The sequence below is a fragment of the Crinia signifera genome, chromosome 19 (assembly GCF_055691185.1).
Source record: "Crinia signifera chromosome 19, ASM5569118v1, whole genome shotgun sequence".
NCBI lineage: Eukaryota > Metazoa > Chordata > Amphibia > Anura > Myobatrachidae > Crinia > Crinia signifera.
Genome location: NC_139226.1, coordinates 67,247,805 through 67,267,518, shown reverse-complemented (window position 1 = coordinate 67,267,518; position 19,714 = coordinate 67,247,805). Strand labels below are relative to the sequence as shown.

The 19,714-nt window shown below is 41.1% G+C and overlaps 1 protein-coding gene across 2 annotated transcripts in view; it reads left to right on the top strand.

Moving 5' to 3' along the window:
* MCAM (melanoma cell adhesion molecule) overlaps positions 1-19,714 on the top strand; it is a 239,002-nt gene that overhangs the window by 83,363 nt on the left and 135,925 nt on the right. For both annotated transcript variants that reach the window (XM_083162728.1, XM_083162727.1), the window contains exon 5: positions 10,823-10,910. In XM_083162728.1, the coding sequence (XP_083018854.1) occupies positions 10,823-10,910 (88 nt within the window). The remainder of the gene's footprint in view (positions 1-10,822; positions 10,911-19,714) is intronic.

The following is a 19,714-nucleotide window of genomic DNA, read 5'->3' as shown; positions in this document are numbered from 1 at the left end:
TTCCTGAATACTATCCCAGGAAACATTAGATTTACCTCCAATAGTAGCCCTGTGAGCATACATTTTCTGGATGTGCTCATTACCATCAAAGATGGAACGTTTACAACATCTTTATTCAAAAAGCCAACAGATAAGAATACTCTGTTACTCGCCACCAGTTTTCACCCCCAGCCGCTTAAACGTGGCTTACCTTATTCTAAGCTTCTGAGAGCAGTACGCATCACGTCTGACATTACATCTCTGGACAGTGTACTTGATGATATGTGCCAACAATTCATTGAACGACAGTATGACCGCAAGGAGGTTGCTGAAGCCAGAGCCAAGTGTAAGGGTCTGCAGAGGTCTGAGTTGCTATCCCCTAAGGTGAGGGACGAAAAGGAACAGAGGTTACACTTTGCGACAACCTATTCGGTTGCGTCCAAATCTATAAAGGAGTCCATTCTACAGCATTGGCACATCCTACGCACCAATCCGATAATGGGAAAAATTTGTCAGTGTCCTCCCCTGTTCTGCTTCAAACGAAGCCAAAATCTCAAGCAGCAACTCACTTTCTCGGATATTAGCCCCAAAGTGGACCAGTCTAAAAATTGGCTCTCTAAGCCCGTTGGCTCACAAAAATGCTCCGGTTGTGTCAACTGTCGATATATGATCAAAGCTAATGTATTTGTACACCCCATCACAGGCAAGAGATACAGTCTCAAGCATACTATGGACTGTGAGACCAGATATGTTGTCTATTTAATTAAATGCCCATGCAACAAATTGTATGTGGGCAAAACTATGCGAATGCTCAAGGAGAGAATAGAGGCACATAGGTCTTCAATCAACAAGGCATATACTAAGATGGATACCAACACACCCCCAGTGGCAAGGCATTTTGTGAACAGTGGACACTCGATTAGAGATTTTGCCTTTATGCCACTGGAACATGTGCCCCCTTTGAGGCGAGGTGGCGATAGGCACGCTTTACTTATGAAGAAAGAGTGCTATTGGATATATGAGTTGAATTGTATGCGTCCCATGGGCTTAAATGAGGAGTTCTCATTTTCACCATTTATTCATTGATTATAATTATTGTTAATATCTGCACCGCTCCAAAAAACCTTCTAGTATAATATTGTATTGTTATATCTGGTTAATGTATTTTTGCATAGCGGACATTGGAGGTTGTTTACCCGGGTCACGTGATGTAGAAGCTATGTGGATCACGTGATGTAGAAGCTATGTGGTTTTTTACATGCAGTATTTTTCCCCTTTTTTTGTCTTTTTCAATGTTTTGTCCGTGTATATAGGTATATGTGTATTTGGAATGTGGTATGAGCGTTCTATATCAGTCTTTTGTCACGTAGATGACTGGCTTTCTGGGTCACCATGGTAACGGCTAGTGACTTGGGTCATTTCCGGGGACCGGGGAACCACTCTGCTGTCCTCCTCTAACATGTGCTGAAGTTTGGTTCCACAACGCCGTGTGTACTTCCGGTACACGGCGATGTTGGATACTGACTGCGGCATTGTGGGGGAGAGACATGGAGTGGTTAGATGCGGTCTCCGTGATTAGCCCAAGGTGAGTGTGCCTTGTATGCCCTATATTACACAGGTCTTTTGCTCAGTGTTTTGTCAAACCCTCTTGAAGAAGGTGCTATTGCACCGAAACGGCCGTCAAGGAGACGGGAGTACTTGCTACTGTATGTATCTCAATGCCTGATGGGTGATGTATTTCATGCTTTGATCTAATTGAGCTTGAAGATTTGTCTGCATTAAATATGCACTAAAGAATTCATTTGGACTTCCTTATTTTCTGGTGCCGGTAGTTCTGTATTGCTCAGGACTCTACCTCTATATATCTATATATAGATATATATAGATATATAGAGATATAGATATATAGATATAGATATAGAAGACTTGTGGTGGGGCACTCGTGGCTTTTCTTCAATAGCAATAAAATAGCCGAAAGCAGCAAATGCAGCAACATTTCAATTTATTATTCAAATTGTCGTCAGGTTATAGATATATATATATATATATAAGAAAGGCAAGGGGTACCCAACACCGCGCCCTATTAGCCCAAAGCTGCACCTCTGAAGGATCCCTGTTAGCTGAGACCCGGGACGGACAGAAATACAAAGAAGATCAGGGTGCGCTAAGGTAAATTACACAACTTTCTCATTAAAACATAAATATTTAATAAAAAGCCTCTGATAAGGCTTAGAATAAATCAAATCAAAAAGAGTTACACAGCCATTTCATAGAATAATTTAACAATCCACAGTATGGAACAGGCCCAACGCGTTTCGTCACCCACGTGACTTCATCAGGGGCGCTTTGGATGTTGATTGAAATAAGGTGCGATAGCACTTCTAGGGGTGTATCCAATTGGTCAAACCATAGATATTGTATTCAAGCAAGACCCATACAGATATATATCTTCTTGGAGCGTCTCTAAATGACCAAATAAATAGCTGTGTACTTCAGCTAAAGTTGCACAGATGTAAATATATCGCCAAATATCGGAACAAAAAATGCAATAGTCCAGGCGTATGTCACCAAGTATCACGTTTCTCACACCTTTTATATCGGTGTTAACATCAAGGACCAATGAGCAGCTTCAAAAAAATATAAGGCTGGGAGGCCAGAAGTTCACTCTAGTGGATCCAAATGCAGAAATCCGATATTTGGCGATATATTTACATCTGTGCAACTTTAGCTGAAGTACACAGCTATTTATTTGGTCATTTAGAGACGCTCCAAGAAGATATATATCTGTATGGGTCTTGCTTGAATACAATATCTATGGTTTGACCAATTGGATACACCCCTAGAAGTGCTATCGCACCTTATTTCAATCAACATCCAAAGCGCCCCTGATGAAGTCACGTGGGTGACGAAACGCGTTGGGCCTGTTCCATACTGTGGATTGTTAAATTATTCTATGAAATGGCTGTGTAACTCTTTTTGATTTGATTTATTCTAAGCCTTATCAGAGGCTTTTTATTAAATATTTATGTTTTAATGAGAAAGTTGTGTAATTTACCTTAGCGCACCCTGATCTTCTTTGTATATATATATATATATATATATAGGGATGCAGTTAAGATCCCGGCGGTCGGGATCCCGGCGTTCAGAATCCCAACGCCGGAATCCCGACCGCCGAAATGCCGACACTTTCTCCCTCCTGGGGTGTCCACGACACCCCTGGAGGGAGAATAAATTAGTGTGCCGAGCGTAGCGAGGCATCGGGCCCGCTGCGTGGCGAGCGCAGCGAGCCCGCAAGGGGGGAGATCCACGTCCCCCCCTTGTCGGCATTTCGGCTGTCGGGATTCCGGTGTCGGGATTCTGAACGCCGGGATCCCGACCGCCGGGATTCAATACTGAATCATATATATATATATATATATATATATATATATATATATATATATATATATATATAGAATGAAGAAATGGGCACTCACCAAGGACTTAATCAGCAACATCAGTTTATAGTAGGTACATCCGACGTAACGTAACGTTTCGATCTAGTATAGACCGTCATCAGGAATAAGTACAACAGGTAAGGTCAAGCTCATATTCAGCACAGGCAACCTGGTATCCATCCTCCAGAGAGGATGGAGGATGGATACCAGGTTGCCTGTGCTGAATATGAGCTTGACCTTACCTGTTGTACTTATTCCTGATGACGGTCTATACTAGATCGAAACGTTACGTTACGTCGGATGTACCTACAATAAACTGATGTTGCTGATTAAGTCCTTGGTGAGTGCCCATTTCTTCATTCTATATACCTTATGATGTTCAATCATCTGTTGGAGCACCCCCCCTTGAAGATTTAAGCGATTGAGTGCGGACTCTGCCCTTACATATATATATATATATATATATATATACATAGCTGTATAGAATGGCGGCACTCAGGACTTAGTGCAGCTGTCCTATACAGCTACATATCGCTGAGCAATCAGTCTGCACTACGGAGGCACCAGGCAAGGATGCTTATATAACAGAATGCTGGGTTGTGCCTAAAATATATATGTATGTATGTGTATATACAGTATGTGTGTATATATATATATATATAGATAGATAGATAGATAGATAGATAGATAGATAGATAGATTCGCTGTTTGTTCGGCACTCAGGAGAAAAGGACAACTTGCCGGGGTGCCTTCAGATGGTTTGTAATATAATCTCGATACCTCCTGGCCTGGCTGGGTCACTCCACGGGCTCAAAAAGAGTTTAAACAAGTGTTTTAATCCATAAGGTGTTGGGTGGGTACAGTACATCATAGCCGATGTTTCAAGACCTACAGGTCTTTTCCTCAAGACTAGTACCATAAAGTGCAATTAGTGCTGTGCTGGTTACCATGGGTCTCTCACTGGGAAGGTTAGCATACTATATACTATTGTATATAATATGTGGGCTTACACAAAGCCCTGGTTCATGCTTGGTAGCCATTTTGTTAACCCGTTTGGTGCTCGAGTCTGGCCTGCTGTGATGGTGATTGCTATGCACAGCAATTGTATGCTCGCTCTAGACCCATAGCCCCTATGTGTTTTAAATAGTGAAATGAGATGCACATAAAGAAGTGCCCGTTGTCAATGTCCATTTGCCAGAGCTTGTATTGTACTATACTGTACAAATAGAGCCACAATGAGATGCATGCCATTCACAGCATGAGACACGCAAGCATCTCACATGCAAGAGTGTCCCATTCTCGGTGAATGACATGGCTCCCTCTTTATAACAATCCACTGCTTGATTAGTGGTGGAGATGTGTATTGCATGCATTTTGTATGGCGTGCCTCAATGCATCTGAGCACGCTAGAAATCTAATGCTTTGCAAAACTGCATGAAAGTAGAAAGTATAGACATCTGCTAGAGGCATTTCAAACTGTCTTGTTCTCTGTCTCAATGGTGCCTTTATAAGAAAGTCCCCCAATGACGCTATATGCTTATATGTTAAGTGTATGGCATAATTGTTATAAACGGCTGCATAGACTGAATCCCTCTTTGGCTATCAAGATGAACGCATACTGTATGCTGCTGATTCCGGTTGAAAAATCATTACCTTGGCACTGCAGCAGAGATAGCTCTTACATACTGTACATCTCCAAAGTACCCGCTACTCTATGTGAGTTATTCCACTGAGTGTATGTCTTGGCACTGTTTAGTCTCTCTAAAAATCAATAGCAATTTAAATTGACTGCAAACAATTGTTATGTATGAAACTCTCTTTACTTGGATAATAATGCTGCACTCGGTTTAATGCTCATATGATTTTATTGTTATCTGCAAATTAAATAGAGCACACACGCATGGCTGCCATCAGAAATTGTGGGGGACCCAGGACTGACACAATAGCCCTGACACAATAGCCAGGGCCTCCCTCCAAGTGCCTTCCAGAGACAGGCACTGTTAAATTTTGGAGGGTGTTGTGCGGTGGGCTGTGGCAGTGGGTGACCCGCAGCCCACTGCTATTAAATGAAGGAGGCTGGTTGGGTAGTGTGGGCCTTATTCTAGTTCACTCTTTCTCATTTTTCTTAGATGGACAAAACCATGTGCACTGAAGGTGGGGCAGATGTAAAATGTGCAGAGAGAATTAGATTTGGGAGGGGTTTTACTTCAAAGTAAGATCTATATGGCAGTGTAAGAATAAAGCAGTCAGTATTTACTCTGCACAGTAACAAAATAACTCACCCAAATCGAATTCTCTCTGCACATTTTACATCCGCCCCCCATGCAGTGCACATGGTTTTGTCCATCTAAGAAGGATTTTGTCAGAAAGAGTGAACTAGAATAAGGCCCCATGTGTGCAAACTCGCGGACCGCTGCTATTAAATGTAGGAGACTGCGCCAACAGTCGGGTGTGGAATGTGCAACAGAACGCCAGGGCCCTCCCCTCTCGGGCCAGAGTGGCAGGGCCCGGGACAGTTGTACCCATAGCACCCTCCTGATGGTGGCCCTGCACACACGGACCAAGGGAGTGGAAGACTAAATTGGCAAATGCTACTTGCATATGTGATCATTCAGATGCAATATCACACGAAAACAAAGCAGGGTTCACTACAAATACATTCTTTGATATCTATTTTTGTTACCTATTTGAGCAACTACATTGTATACAAAACAAGAACCTGCTTATACCCCTTTCAGACAGAAAAAAAGACCCGGGAATTTCCCTGCTCTTGCCATGTTGACCCGCGGTTTTCTTCTGTCTGAAAGGGTCAACACGGGTCTAAAGTTCCGGGACTTCGACCCAGGTATTTACCTGGGTTTTTCCCGTGTCAGACACGTGTTTGCGGCTGTGTGAAAGGGTCCGACCCGTGTTTTTCTCCCGACTATTGAAAAATCATGCTGATTGGCTGTGCAGCATGGCGCTGCGTGATTGGCTGATCTTTACAGCTTCCCTGATTGGCTGAGCGGGAGTGGCAGTGGCGTGCAGCGCAGCACTAAATGGCCATGGCACATTGGAAAGATGAGGAGATCCGTTTAATGCAATGTTTAATGTTTAATGCAATGCAGTGAGCAGACACCTCCCACTTTTCATGATCTCATCTCTGTGTGCCTTTAAAACTGTCCTTTTCTTATGACACACAGAGTTTTGCAGGAAAAATCCAGCTTCTGTGTGAAAGGGGTCGACACGGGAAATACCCGGGTTTTTGCTCCTGTGTGAAAGGGGGTTAGCCCCTTGCTGCCTAGTTCTACCCAGGTTTTTGTATCCGGGAAATACCTGGGTTTTTGGGATTTTTCTGTCTGAATGGGGTATTACTTGCATGTTCAAAATGTATTTTGTTACATTTGTTTTGCATTGAGTCCACCTTAGCAATCACATTGTTTAAAAAGCAGGGACCTGCTTGACTGGCATGTTCAAGCCACAAACAGTGAAACAAATACACTCTATGTTTAGTATATAAAGAGAGTTTATAAAACAGAAATAGCATCTATGATATGAAATATGATATAGCACAGGTGACCAATTACAAATAATCAATGCATAACTGCTGTAGTATAATTCCCCTTTTACACCTAAATCCCAGATCCAAATCGGTATTTGGAACACAGTTCCAAGACAGGTCAGATCCTGGATTTGTACCATTTACACTGCTGTTCCGAACCGCAGTGTAAACGGGGACGGCGCTTAGAGATGACATCATCTCCAAGCACAGAGACCACCGATCACCCCACCCGGACTGCCGATCGTCATGCTGGGGGCAAGCCCAGCAACAATGTAAGTTGCTGGGCTGCCCCTGTGCACCCCCCAGCCCCCGTCCGTTAGGTGAATAGATGCTGCACACAGAAATCCATTCAACTCCTCCCTGCCTCCGCTGCTGTCTGCAGAGTACAGCAGACAGCAGCTGATGCTGTATGCACCCCCACACCCAACCTCCATGTTGACTGCAGGACGCTGCAGTCTGGAGGTTGGGCTTCCCCCATTTCTGCAAACGGGAGCCAAACGGAAGACCCGGCATACCTGTTTAAACTGCCCTCTACCCAAGTCCTGCCTGTGTTCTACCTTGGTCAGGACCTGGGTAGAATTCCCATGTAAAGGGACACGAGTTAACCCCTATTACACCGCCACTGACCCAGGTCTATGAGGGGAAAACCCAGGTTTTTGCAGCGGTGTAAAAGGAGTATAAGAGGGAGTCTGCTAGACTGTGCAAGAATAGCAACTAAAATAATGGGTCTCAGACAGGACACAAAAAGTAATACTGTAGTTCCTGTCAATATGTAATACTATTTACCACACATCCACCTACAAAATTGTTGGTGTTAAATTACTTCTTTCTCTAAAAATGATAAAGGGGAAAAGCAATAAATAGGTGGCAGCAGACATTGGTGGCACGTCAGCACATACCAATATGCATCATCAACATAGGGATGGGTGCCTTTATGTTGTTTGTGTCATTTTTAAATTGATCAATAAAAGTACATTTTTATTATATCTCATTTTCACATAAGTGCCCCAACAAAAAGTCTTCTTTCTCTTTTTCTTATTTTTGCTATTTATCTGACTGTCGAGCTCCGCCCACTAGAAAAATATTTACCAATTATGTGATAAATAAATAAGACTGGGCAATACAAATAATTTTGCCCTTACTAATGTCCCGTAACTCTATGATGGACCTGTTTTAAGGGAAGGATCCAGTGCGAATTATATTTCCAAACTTTATCTTCTGTATTTACTCTGCACTGCTTCTTGTCCCAGTGCCTCTGCATCCTCAGTGAGGAGACTTCATCCCCATCCCTGGATATACTGGCGGTTGTAGACCTGGGTGTGGTCAGTGCTGGCACGACCTTCACCACACTTCCCTCGGTAACTTGCTGCATCCCATCTTCAAGTTAGAGACTTCCACACTGCCTACTATCACATCCTCTCACTTAATTACGCAGCATCATATGGAAACACTGATGCTGCGTTAGTATTGACTTCATCTAGCTGTCTCCATCACTCTGCATGTTGTAATTATAACTCCTTCCTATTGATTATTGCAATGGCCTCCTTACCGGTCATCCTAAGAAAAGACTCTCACCACTACAATCTATTTTGAATGCAGCAGCGAGACTGATATTCCTGGCTAGACGTTCAACATCTGCTGATCCGCTCTGTCAGCCATTCCATTGGTTGCCTGTATATTACCACATTCAATATAAAATACTTCAATTTACATACAAAGCCATTACTCTGACTACACCAACATATATCTCTTCGCTTGTATCAAAATATATTCCCACCCGACCTCTCCGCTCTGCACAAGATCTCCGTCTATTATCCACACTTATTACTCGCTCCCACTTACACTTTCAGAATTTTTGTTGGGCAGCACCCACCATATGGAATGCCCTTCCACGCACATTAAGACTCTCCTCTAGCCTCCAAACTTTCAAGTGTTTTAGACACATCTTTAGACAACTTCTATATTCGTAATAGAATAGGTAAACTACCTTCCCATGACAATTTGGCTGCTTTCAGATGGATTTTATGTGAATTTGACCTCTTTGATGTGTTTAGGACTAAGAATCCGACTATGAGGGATTATACTTGTTATTCCCCAGTTCATGGTTCATATTCATGTATAGATCTGGCCATTTCGGATAAATGGGTATTGCAACAGATTACAAAGGCCTCTATCCTGCCAGTCACATGGTCCGACCACTGAACTCCCTGCCTACCATTGGATTTTAATTCTGTACTTTTGATGGCAGCCCTGGTTCTGAATGAGGGGTGCTGAGGTTTTGCTGTGAGCTGTGCTGCTGGGTCATGGGTTCTGTGCCTTGAGAGTGAAATGTGGAACTAGTGACAGTATTAGGGGGCACCAACCAGTGGCGTAACTAGGAAATATGCACCCCCCCTAATTTCGGCAGCGCCGCCCACCCAAGTAAAGTTAAACATCCCCTTACCCCTCCGCATGCCGCCACTACTGCCACATACAGGGACCCGCAGGGCAGATCTCCTCCTGGCTCCGTCTCCTCCTGCAGTGCTAAACATGACCATTACAAAATGGCTGCCCCCTAATAGCAGACAGTTTTTAAGAATGCTGCCGCCGCCTCCTCTAGCATCCCTGAAAAACGGTCTGCTGCATGCGGGCAGCCATTTTGTGAGAGTCAGTTTTCAGGAGATGGAGAGCCTGGACCGCACACACAACTAATAGGTGAGTCCCAGCCACAGACACAGCAGCGGCATAACCTAGCCCCGTAGACCAGCTCCCACATTTACTCAGTGCCTCCTGCCACAGTGGGGTCTGCGGGGCTATAGTTACGCCACTGGCACCAGCCTAATCTAGCTTAGGCCAGTGCCTGTACTTGTTATTGCACTTTTTAATTATAATACAACACCCTAGAGTGCCACAACATGTGGCTATCTGTTTGGGCTCCAGGAAATCAACCCAGGCTTTATCCTTAATTACAAGGTGTACTGTAGTATGTACCCAATACACATACTGCCATAAATTCTGAGAATAATAAAAGTTACCTTGGAGCTCTTTCCATATAAGCATGTGAACTTGCTGGGTGTTGATTTGTTAGCTGCAGATATATTGTAAAGCACTATAAGGTGTTACAGTAAAAAAAAGGTGACATGTTTAACAGGGCCACAGTATTTATGACTAGACAGGCATTACCCAATTTTGACTACATGACAGCATTTGGTGAATCATTATAGCATACCTTTCAACTGTCCCACTATCTGCAAGAACATCCCATTTGTTGGGGATGTTCCTGTATCTCGCCGGGGGCAGCAGTGTCCTGCGGCAAAGGATGGGGGGCAGTTGAGATTTCCCCATGCGCACAGCATCTATTCCTGCAGGCAGAGGGGCAGGAGCATGGCTAGAAGCTCACAAAGCCTCTGGTCATGCCCCCACAGCAACAAAATGGGGCGTGGCCTACAAATTGTCATATTTGTGAGGCCACACCCCCTTGTCACCAGGACACACCCTGAAATTTCACCCGCACACCTTCAACATGTGAAGACGTCCCGCTGAAGGACTTGAGAAAGTTGGGAGGTATGTTATATTATAGTTGTTATAACCCTTCTTTGTTTATTGTTTTCTGTGGCCTAATCTGTGCTGTAAATGAAATGTAGTAGTGAGGCAGAGAAGTGTATGAACAACTGATAAAAATATTGTTACTGTCACCACCCTCTGACATTTCTCAGAACAAGGTAAAATGTCATAAAATTACTATTCACCAAGATATATATTTTCAGTTGTAGTCCCACATCTATATTATTAGAAAACAAACATTGTTCATAGTGGATAAATATAAATGTTAGGAAAATATTTAGAAAAAAATACTGATGCTTTTGACACACATATTGCCTTGCAGATTGGAACATGCGAAAGTACAAATGGGTTTCCCACTCCCAATATCACATGGTATAAGAATGAATCACCTTTGAGAAATGAGCAAGATGGTATGTATCTGTGATTTAACTGGTAATAAAGTTGTGCATGCAAAATTAAACTACACTTACAGTATAGGAAAAAAGGGGTATAGAGAGCGCTTTTACCACCACGTGGAATTTCCACCAATCACAGTTAAACACAATACAATACAATGTATAATCGTAAAACCAGTGTGTTTTATTGTAGTATTCGAGAGTTCACATCTGGAAATAATATCCTTTTCGGAATATCAATAACCCGACGCGTTTCGTCTTAACAAAGACTTCATCAGGGGTTTAAACTGTGGGTGGTAGACATGATAGTAATATGTTACAGACAAGTAATCGTATATCATATACACAAATACATAGTTATTTATAAACTTATGTTAAAATAAAATTTATATAAATTTAAAATTAATGATGGACAACCAAGTCCATAAAAAGGAGGAACAAATATAAAGTAACATTTGTAGGGAGAGAGGATGAGCACAAAAAAGAAGAAGGTGAGCACAAAAAGAGGATTGATATAAATAGGGGATAAAGGTAACAAAAAAACTAATTTTTATTAAATTATATATATTATTATATATATAATAATATATATATATATTATTTTATTTTATGGTATATCCTTAGGAAAAATGGGGGAAATGGATAAAATATTTGGACAAGGGTTAATTTGAGGCCTAAACTAGTTCGAACAAAGGCTACTTTGAGACCTTAATTAATCGATGATGGGAATGTGAGGCACATACCAGAATTAGATATAGAATGTACTGGTGTATTAGTCCTTCAGTGATGATAGACAGGCTGTAGCAACCTTCCCCTCAATGGGGTGAACTCCAAAACAGTCTCCAAAATATCTATAGGAGAACCACATTGTGAATATGGTAACGACTTTCAAGCAATTCATATTTTTACAGGATTAAAAAATTGTAACAAAAATCACGTACCATAATCTGGTGTCCTAATGCATATACTGGCGTTTATTTTCCCATTCAATGGTAATACTAAGATTGTCTCTCCTTTAGTAGGGCAAATTCCTTAATATCTGAAGAAGAACTAGGTGGTCAATGGCACTATAATAGTTTTTTAAAGTGTTACTGTGATGGGCAAAAAGATGTTTTACGTACCAAATATTACCCACACGGGGTCACGAGGTGCGTGGCAAATCAGCAACCTTTTTGGGCAGCTTCTTGGGGTACAGGAGTGTTGAATATTTCAGTTAAAAGGGTCAATAGGCCCATTAAAACGAAGAGGGGATTTGTAGATAAGTCTGCGCAGTGTGGTGGGCCTGATTCTGCCGTTCAGGTCTTCTGTAACTGGAAGTGTATATTTAGAATATGCTTAACACCGAATTTATAGGTGAATCATTTTATTGAAAGGAGGTTACATACCTAATGTTCCACTGTGGGATGGATACAATGCGTACAGATGACGGCGATAAATGGTTCGATTTCACAGTTCTAAAAGTGATGCAAATTAATTCTAATTATAATCAGACCATAGCCGGGCTTCTGATAATACAGGATTCAACTAAGGGTTCTCCTATGGAGATTTAGTGGGCATCCTCCACATAGTATATGCCGGATTCAAGAAATTCATTAAAATTCATTAAAATGAGACTGATATATTGCACAGTGCATAAACCATTGAACAAAATATAAACAATGAACAACAGTGTCGAGCATTACTTCATGACAGAATCCCATAAATTTTCCATAGTAAGCTAGCAACCATATTCAATACATAATGACATTTAAATGGGTTTAATATTTTACAAGGTTTTCAGAAAGTTTGGTTGAACACTACACCACAACCTCTTACCTAATCTCTGTGTAATGGAATGGCCAGCACTGACAGCAGATACTTACTACCTGAGCTCAGGCTGCTTTATGAGCCAGAAGGCTATGACATCACTTCCGGGTGCTCGTAATGTCTAAATGTGACAATAACTACTAAAACATATAAAGTTACAGGCTCTCCATTCAGGGGTAGTGTGAGGGTGATTAGTGCCTGTGAAGTCACATACGCTAGTCCACGTGGAGGCAGGTCATCTCTATTAGTCCACCTTAATAGGATGGCGTGCGTTCCACTTGCGTGTCAGCATAGATATCCGGGAATGGGATGGTCTGACTTCCGATGTTTGGAAGTGGGCGGGAGAGTAGTCATGACTACCAGCTCTCCGCTACGTCCCCCGCTAGCAGCGGGTATCACGGTCGTATGTCCTAAACTCTATGGGGAATGAGGTGGCACGTGTTTATAGATCTAGTGTTAGATCGTTCAGTGGGTCAGTTTAAGCGTATTTTAGACGGTTCCTCAGATTATGGGTATGGTATCACGTGACGCCCCACGTCACTCGAGGCGTCACTATGTGTCCTTGGAAACACTATGTGTCCATGGAAACACTCCGCTCAATGCTAATAGGAGCGTGGCTTATTTCCTTGCGTTTCATAGATGAAAATGGAACGCATACATCAAATGTATAATACCCGCTTTTGGTAGGTGTGGCTATGTATGGTGTATGTGGCTATGTATGCTACTCGCTTTCATGTAATAAGGGGCGCTCACATCAATAATTGCTGATACGTTTATTTAGTAAAAATTATGCTTCATCTTTATATTGATACGGGGTTGTGGGGGCTATAATGGGGCCTTATATTTGCATATGATTTTATCTTTACATATGATTATAGTGGAACCTTATATTGCATATAATTATGAATATGCTTCATCTTTATAAAAATGACAGTCTAATATAGAGTGAGGGGGGCTAAAGTGGGACCATATTTTACTAGACATGGTCATTCTCAATAATGTGATGATATATGGTGTTTTATAACAGCCTCTAGGGCTGGGGTGTACGCCTATTATCATAATGGGGTAAATATTCGTGATACTTGAACATTGTTGAAACTGTGTCTTAGGTGTGAATGGGCTTCTTAGCCGCTATTTACTAAACCCTGTAAAAAATATGCTTCATCTTTATATTGATACGGGGTTGTGGGGGCTATAATGGGGCCTTATATTTACATAAGATTTTGCATATGATTATAGTGGGACCTTATATTGCATATAATTTTGAATATGCTTCATCTTTATAGAACATGACAGTCTAATATAGAGTGAGGGGGGCTAAAGTGGGACCATATTTTACTAGACATGGTCATTCTCAATAATATGATGATATATGGTGTTTTATAACAGCCTCTCGGGCTGGGGTGTACTCCTATTATCATAATGGGGTAAATATTCGTGATACTTGAACATTGTTGAAACTGTGTCTTAGGTGTGGATGGGCTTCTTAGCCGCTATTTACTAAGCCCTTAAATAGGTGATATTGATGGTGCTTTGTGCATGTAGATCTCCATTGCATTCTAAATTCAAACAATGCAATTGCGAGAATTATATAGAGGTGAGACCTGTGGTGTTATGTTTACCTTACACAATTCAAAACATGGTTGATTAAACCCATTTTTACAATTATGAGTCAGTATCATAAAGTGAGTGAACTCTAATACACCCGTGTGTATAATTAAAGAAAAAAGTGAGAACAAGATTGTTCATATTCATAGAAAGTTTACGTGGAATAGTGTGGAGATTTAGAAGGTAGACGAAAAACATTGAAGGATCAATATATATTCTTCAAAGGTAGATTTGAGGGTATAGAGTGTTTGAACCTAAGTCTCTTAAAGTAGGTGTGTAATAGGTGATAAATATGGAGGTCCTGAAGAAGGGAGTGGGTCAGGAGGTTATCATTACTTTTGTCCCAAAAATGAGACTATGTCCACACTCTCGTTGAGGCCATTGGGGTGGAGCGAATTTAATGTGTAGATCCAGAATGTTTCACGTTTGGATAGCTTAAGGTCTCTGTCTCCTCCTCTAGGGTCTTGACCTATTACTTCAAGGATGGTGAATGTGAAGTTGGAATAATTCACCTGTGACTCATGTTTGTCCCTATGATGCCTTGGGACACTGTGTGTAACCAATTTGTGTTTGATATTTCGAATGTGTTCCTGCAGTCTTAATTTGATTTGTCTTTTGGTTTTACCAATGTAAACAAGTCCACAGCCACATGTGATCCTATAGATCACATAAATTGAATTGCAGGTTGCCGGTTGGTTGAGTGTGTACTGTTTTTTGTCTATCTTACATTTGAATGTATTCTTCTCCATATGCTTGCAGCATATGCATTTCTGGCAGGGTGTACAAATTATCCTTTTAGTGAGGAATCCACCTGTTTTTCCGTCAGTATTCTTTGCGGAATTAGATTTGAGTCGGCTTGGAGCTACGATACTCTTTAGATTGTTGGCCCGTCGGAAGATTAAATCCGGTTTCAAGGGTAAATGGGGACCCAGAACATTATCCTTAAGTAGGATGTCCCAATGCCTACTTAGGATTTTTTTTATTTGGTGATTTTCCTTGTTGTACTGTGTGATGAATGATCGTCTGGCTGGTGCATTATTTGTCCGAGTCGGACCTGCTGGAAGAAGGATATCATCTCTTTTCTTGTCTAGGGCTTTTAGACTCGCTTCTTTGATCTTCTGTGGGTGATAACCCTTTTCAATGAACCGTTCAGACAGTATGGCAGATTGGGATAAGTAGTCTTCTTCATGACTGCAATTGCGCCGGAGTCTTACAAATTGTGCAAAAGGTACACTGTTCTTCCAGTTGGGATGGTGACAACTGTCAAAAGGGATAAAACTGTTACAATCTACTTCTTTGAAGTGTGTTCTGGTGGAAACTATTTTCCCTGGGTCTCCCATAAGTTCCAGATCGAGATAATCAATGGTTTTTTGGTCGTTCTTGTGGGTGAATTTTAAATTGAAGTCATTCTTTTGGAGATCCTGCATAAATGATTCAATGCTGACCAAATCTCCCTTCCATACAAAAATCAAATCGTCGATATAACGCTGGTAGAAACGGATATGGGTTGTGAATGCTGATTGATAGATGTGTTTCTCTTCCCACATACCCATTAGCAGGTTGGCATAGGAAGGGGCAAATTTCGTCCCCATTGCTGTGCCATTTGTTTGGAGATAGAAGGTTTTGTTAAACTCAAAGTAATTCCGTTTAAGAATATACTCAATACTTTTGAGGATGAATTGAATTTCATCAAGAGAGTATTCCGAAGATTTAGAAAGCATGTACTTTACAGCCTCAATCCCTTTCTGGTGTGGGATTGACGAATAGAGTGCTTGTACATCCACCGTCAACCACCAGTAATCCTCTTCCCATTGGAACTGACGTAATTTGTTGATAAGGGTTGTGGAGTCCTTCAGGTGGGAAGCATTCTTTAGGACGAACGGTTGTAGTAGAATATCGATAAAGTGGGATAAATTAGAGCTCAAAGATTGTATCCCCGCCACAATGGGTCGACCTGGTGGTGTCTTCTTATCCTTGTGGACCTTGGGGATGTGATAGAATGTTGGTATCACAGGGTGTTTCACTAGTAAGTAGTCGAACTCCTCTTTGTTGATGTGACCTTTCTTTCTGGCTTCTATCAATAGTTGGTACAGTTCCTCCTGATATTCTTTGGTGGGATTGTCAGTGCTGGCCATTCCATTACACAGAGATTAGGTAAGAGGTTGTGGTGTAGTGTTCAACCAAACTTTCTGAAAACCTTGTAAAATATTAAACCCATTTAAATGTCATTATGTATTGAATATGGTTGCTAGCTTACTATGGAAAATTTATGGGATTCTGTCATGAAGTAATGCTCGACACTGTTGTTCATTGTTTATATTTTGTTCAATGGTTTATGCACTGTGCAATATATCAGTCTCATTTTAATGAATTTTAATGAATTTCTTGAATCCGGCATATACTATGTGGAGGATGCCCACTAGATCTCCATAGGAGAACCCTTAGTTGAATCCTGTATTATCAGAAGCCCGGCTATGGTCTGATTATAATTAGAATTAATTTGCATCACTTTTAGAACTGTGAAATCGAACCATTTATCGCCGTCATCTGTACGCATTGTATCCATCCCACAGTGGAACATTAGGTATGTAACCTCCTTTCAATAAAATGATTCACCTATAAATTCGGTGTTAAGCATATTCTAAATATACACTTCCAGTTACAGAAGACCTGAACGGCAGAATCAGGCCCACCACACTGCGCAGACTTATCTACAAATCCCCTCTTCGTTTTAATGGGCCTATTGACCCTTTTAACTGAAATATTCAACACTCCTGTACCCCAAGAAGCTGCCCAAAAAGGTTGCTGATTTGCCACGCACCTCGTGACCCCGTGTGGGTAATATTTGGTACGTAAAACATCTTTTTGCCCATCACAGTAACACTTTAAAAAACTATTATAGTGCCATTGACCACCTAGTTCTTCTTCAGATATTAAGGAATTTGCCCTACTAAAGGAGAGACAATCTTAGTATTACCATTGAATGGGAAAATAAACGCCAGTATATGCATTAGGACACCAGATTATGGTACGTGATTTTTGTTACAATTTTTTAATCCTGTAAAAATATGAATTGCTTGAAAGTCGTTACCATATTCACAATGTGGTTCTCCTATAGATATTTTGGAGACTGTTTTGGAGTTCACCCCATTGAGGGGAAGGTTGCTACAGCCTGTCTATCATCACTGAAGGACTAATACACCAGTACATTCTATATCTAATTCTGGTATGTGCCTCACATTCCCATCATCGATTAATTAAGGTCTCAAAGTAGCCTTTGTTCGAACTAGTTTAGGCCTCAAATTAACCCTTGTCCAAATATTTTATCCATTTCCCCCATTTTTCCTAAGGATATACCATAAAATAAAATAATATATATATATATTATTATATATATAATAATATATATAATTTAATAAAAATTAGTTTTTTTGTTACCTTTATCCCCTATTTATATCAATCCTCTTTTTGTGCTCACCTTCTTCTTTTTTGTGCTCATCCTCTCTCCCTACAAATGTTACTTTATATTTGTTCCTCCTTTTTATGGACTTGGTTGTCCATCATTAATTTTAAATTTATATAAATTTTATTTTAACATAAGTTTATAAATAACTATGTATTTGTGTATATGATATACGATTACTTGTCTGTAACATATTACTATCATGTCTACCACCCACAGTTTAAACCCCTGATGAAGTCTTTGTTAAGACGAAACGCGTCGGGTTATTGATATTCCGAAAAGGATATTATTTCCAGATGTGAACTCTCGAATACTACAATAAAACACACTGGTTTTACGATTATACATTGTATTGTATTGTGTTTAACTGTGATTGGTGGAAATTCCACGTGGTGGTAAAAGCGCTCTCTATACCCCTTTTTTCCTATTTCTATTGTCACCTCCCACTAACAGGGGAGGTCCTAGAGTAGCTGCTTATACACTAAGGGCGCACGTGGGGTCATTCTTTCGTTGTACACTTACAGTATATTTACATTTTTATAGTTTTTTTTTAATAACTAGATATACAGAGGTGTAATGCAGAAATTCCATGTGATTTATTCGCAAAACGATACAAGCTTGACGCAAAAGCAGCTTCTTATTAAAATTATATGCAGCATACCTATATTATGTGTTTGATTGCAGGTATATCGGCATAAGATAAACTGTTACAGTGTTTTACCTGGCACGTTAAGTTGCACTAATACCCCATTCTCACTGCCGCCAAATTCCCGGGTCTAGCATGTAGACACAGGAATTTTCCTTTTAACACAGGATTTTTGGCAGTGTGAACGGGTCGCATACCCGGATCTCAGACACGGGTAAAACCCTTCTTTTTACCCGTGTCTGAGATCCGGGTATGCAGACACGGGTTGACCCATTCACACTGCCGAAAAACCCGTGTTAAAAGGCATATACCCGGGTAGAACTTCTTCACACGGGAATTTGCCTTGCAGTGAGAACGGGGGTCCAGCGCGGCAGTCCCCGGCATTTCAATGCCGGGGAAAAGCCGTGTATTTCTCACTCGCAGTGAGAACACGGCATAAGTTGTACTAATGTGTAAAAGGATCCTAGTACAGCATCTTACTACACTGCTCCACTGCTGGGTGGTGATTGCTCCACTATTGAAAACTATAGTATGTACAGTGCTGAGTAGTCGTAGATAAATAATGCTAATACATGTTTTAGTGTGTACAGTTACTTTACTCTTCTTAATACAATAATATCGCAAGACGAGCTAAAGTATATTATGGAAGTCTACAAGCGATTTTCCGCCTGGGGTACACAGGACCCAACTTTTTTTTTAGTGCTGATATAGATATATGGCGTCAAATGTAATAGGGTGAGAGTTTCAGAAAGTGAGAGATTTTGGGAGAGTTTTCCCCTTTTTTTTAAAGCAGCAATCAATTACATGGCAAAACCAGGTTGATTTCTCACTTTCTGAAACTCTCACCCTATTACATTTGGCCCATAGCTACGTTTGGTACTCCAATTAATTTATCAGCTGCTTTGAAAAGTGATATTGGTACTTGTGTATTGTCACGGCGCCCACATTTTCTGTCGTAGGGCATTGTACAACCAAAAATTCATTCTACAACCAAAAAATTGTGTTGCATCGCATGCGATGTGATCGCATGTGATGCGATGCGACGCGATTGGACTCCGATTTTTAATCGTACAGGCACCCAGATGCCTGAGTCCTATGTTAAAAGACCCCCCAGACTCGATTTTTAATTGTACACCCACCCTGATGGGTAATGACTGTTAAATGCACCCCCCCCCCCATTGTTAACGCCACCCCACTATCAACGCCAACCCGCAGCGTGGGGCGGCGGTACATGTCCTCCGACCTTTTCAGATCACCACTATGCACGTCAGCGTGTAGTTGATTTTATATAGTGTG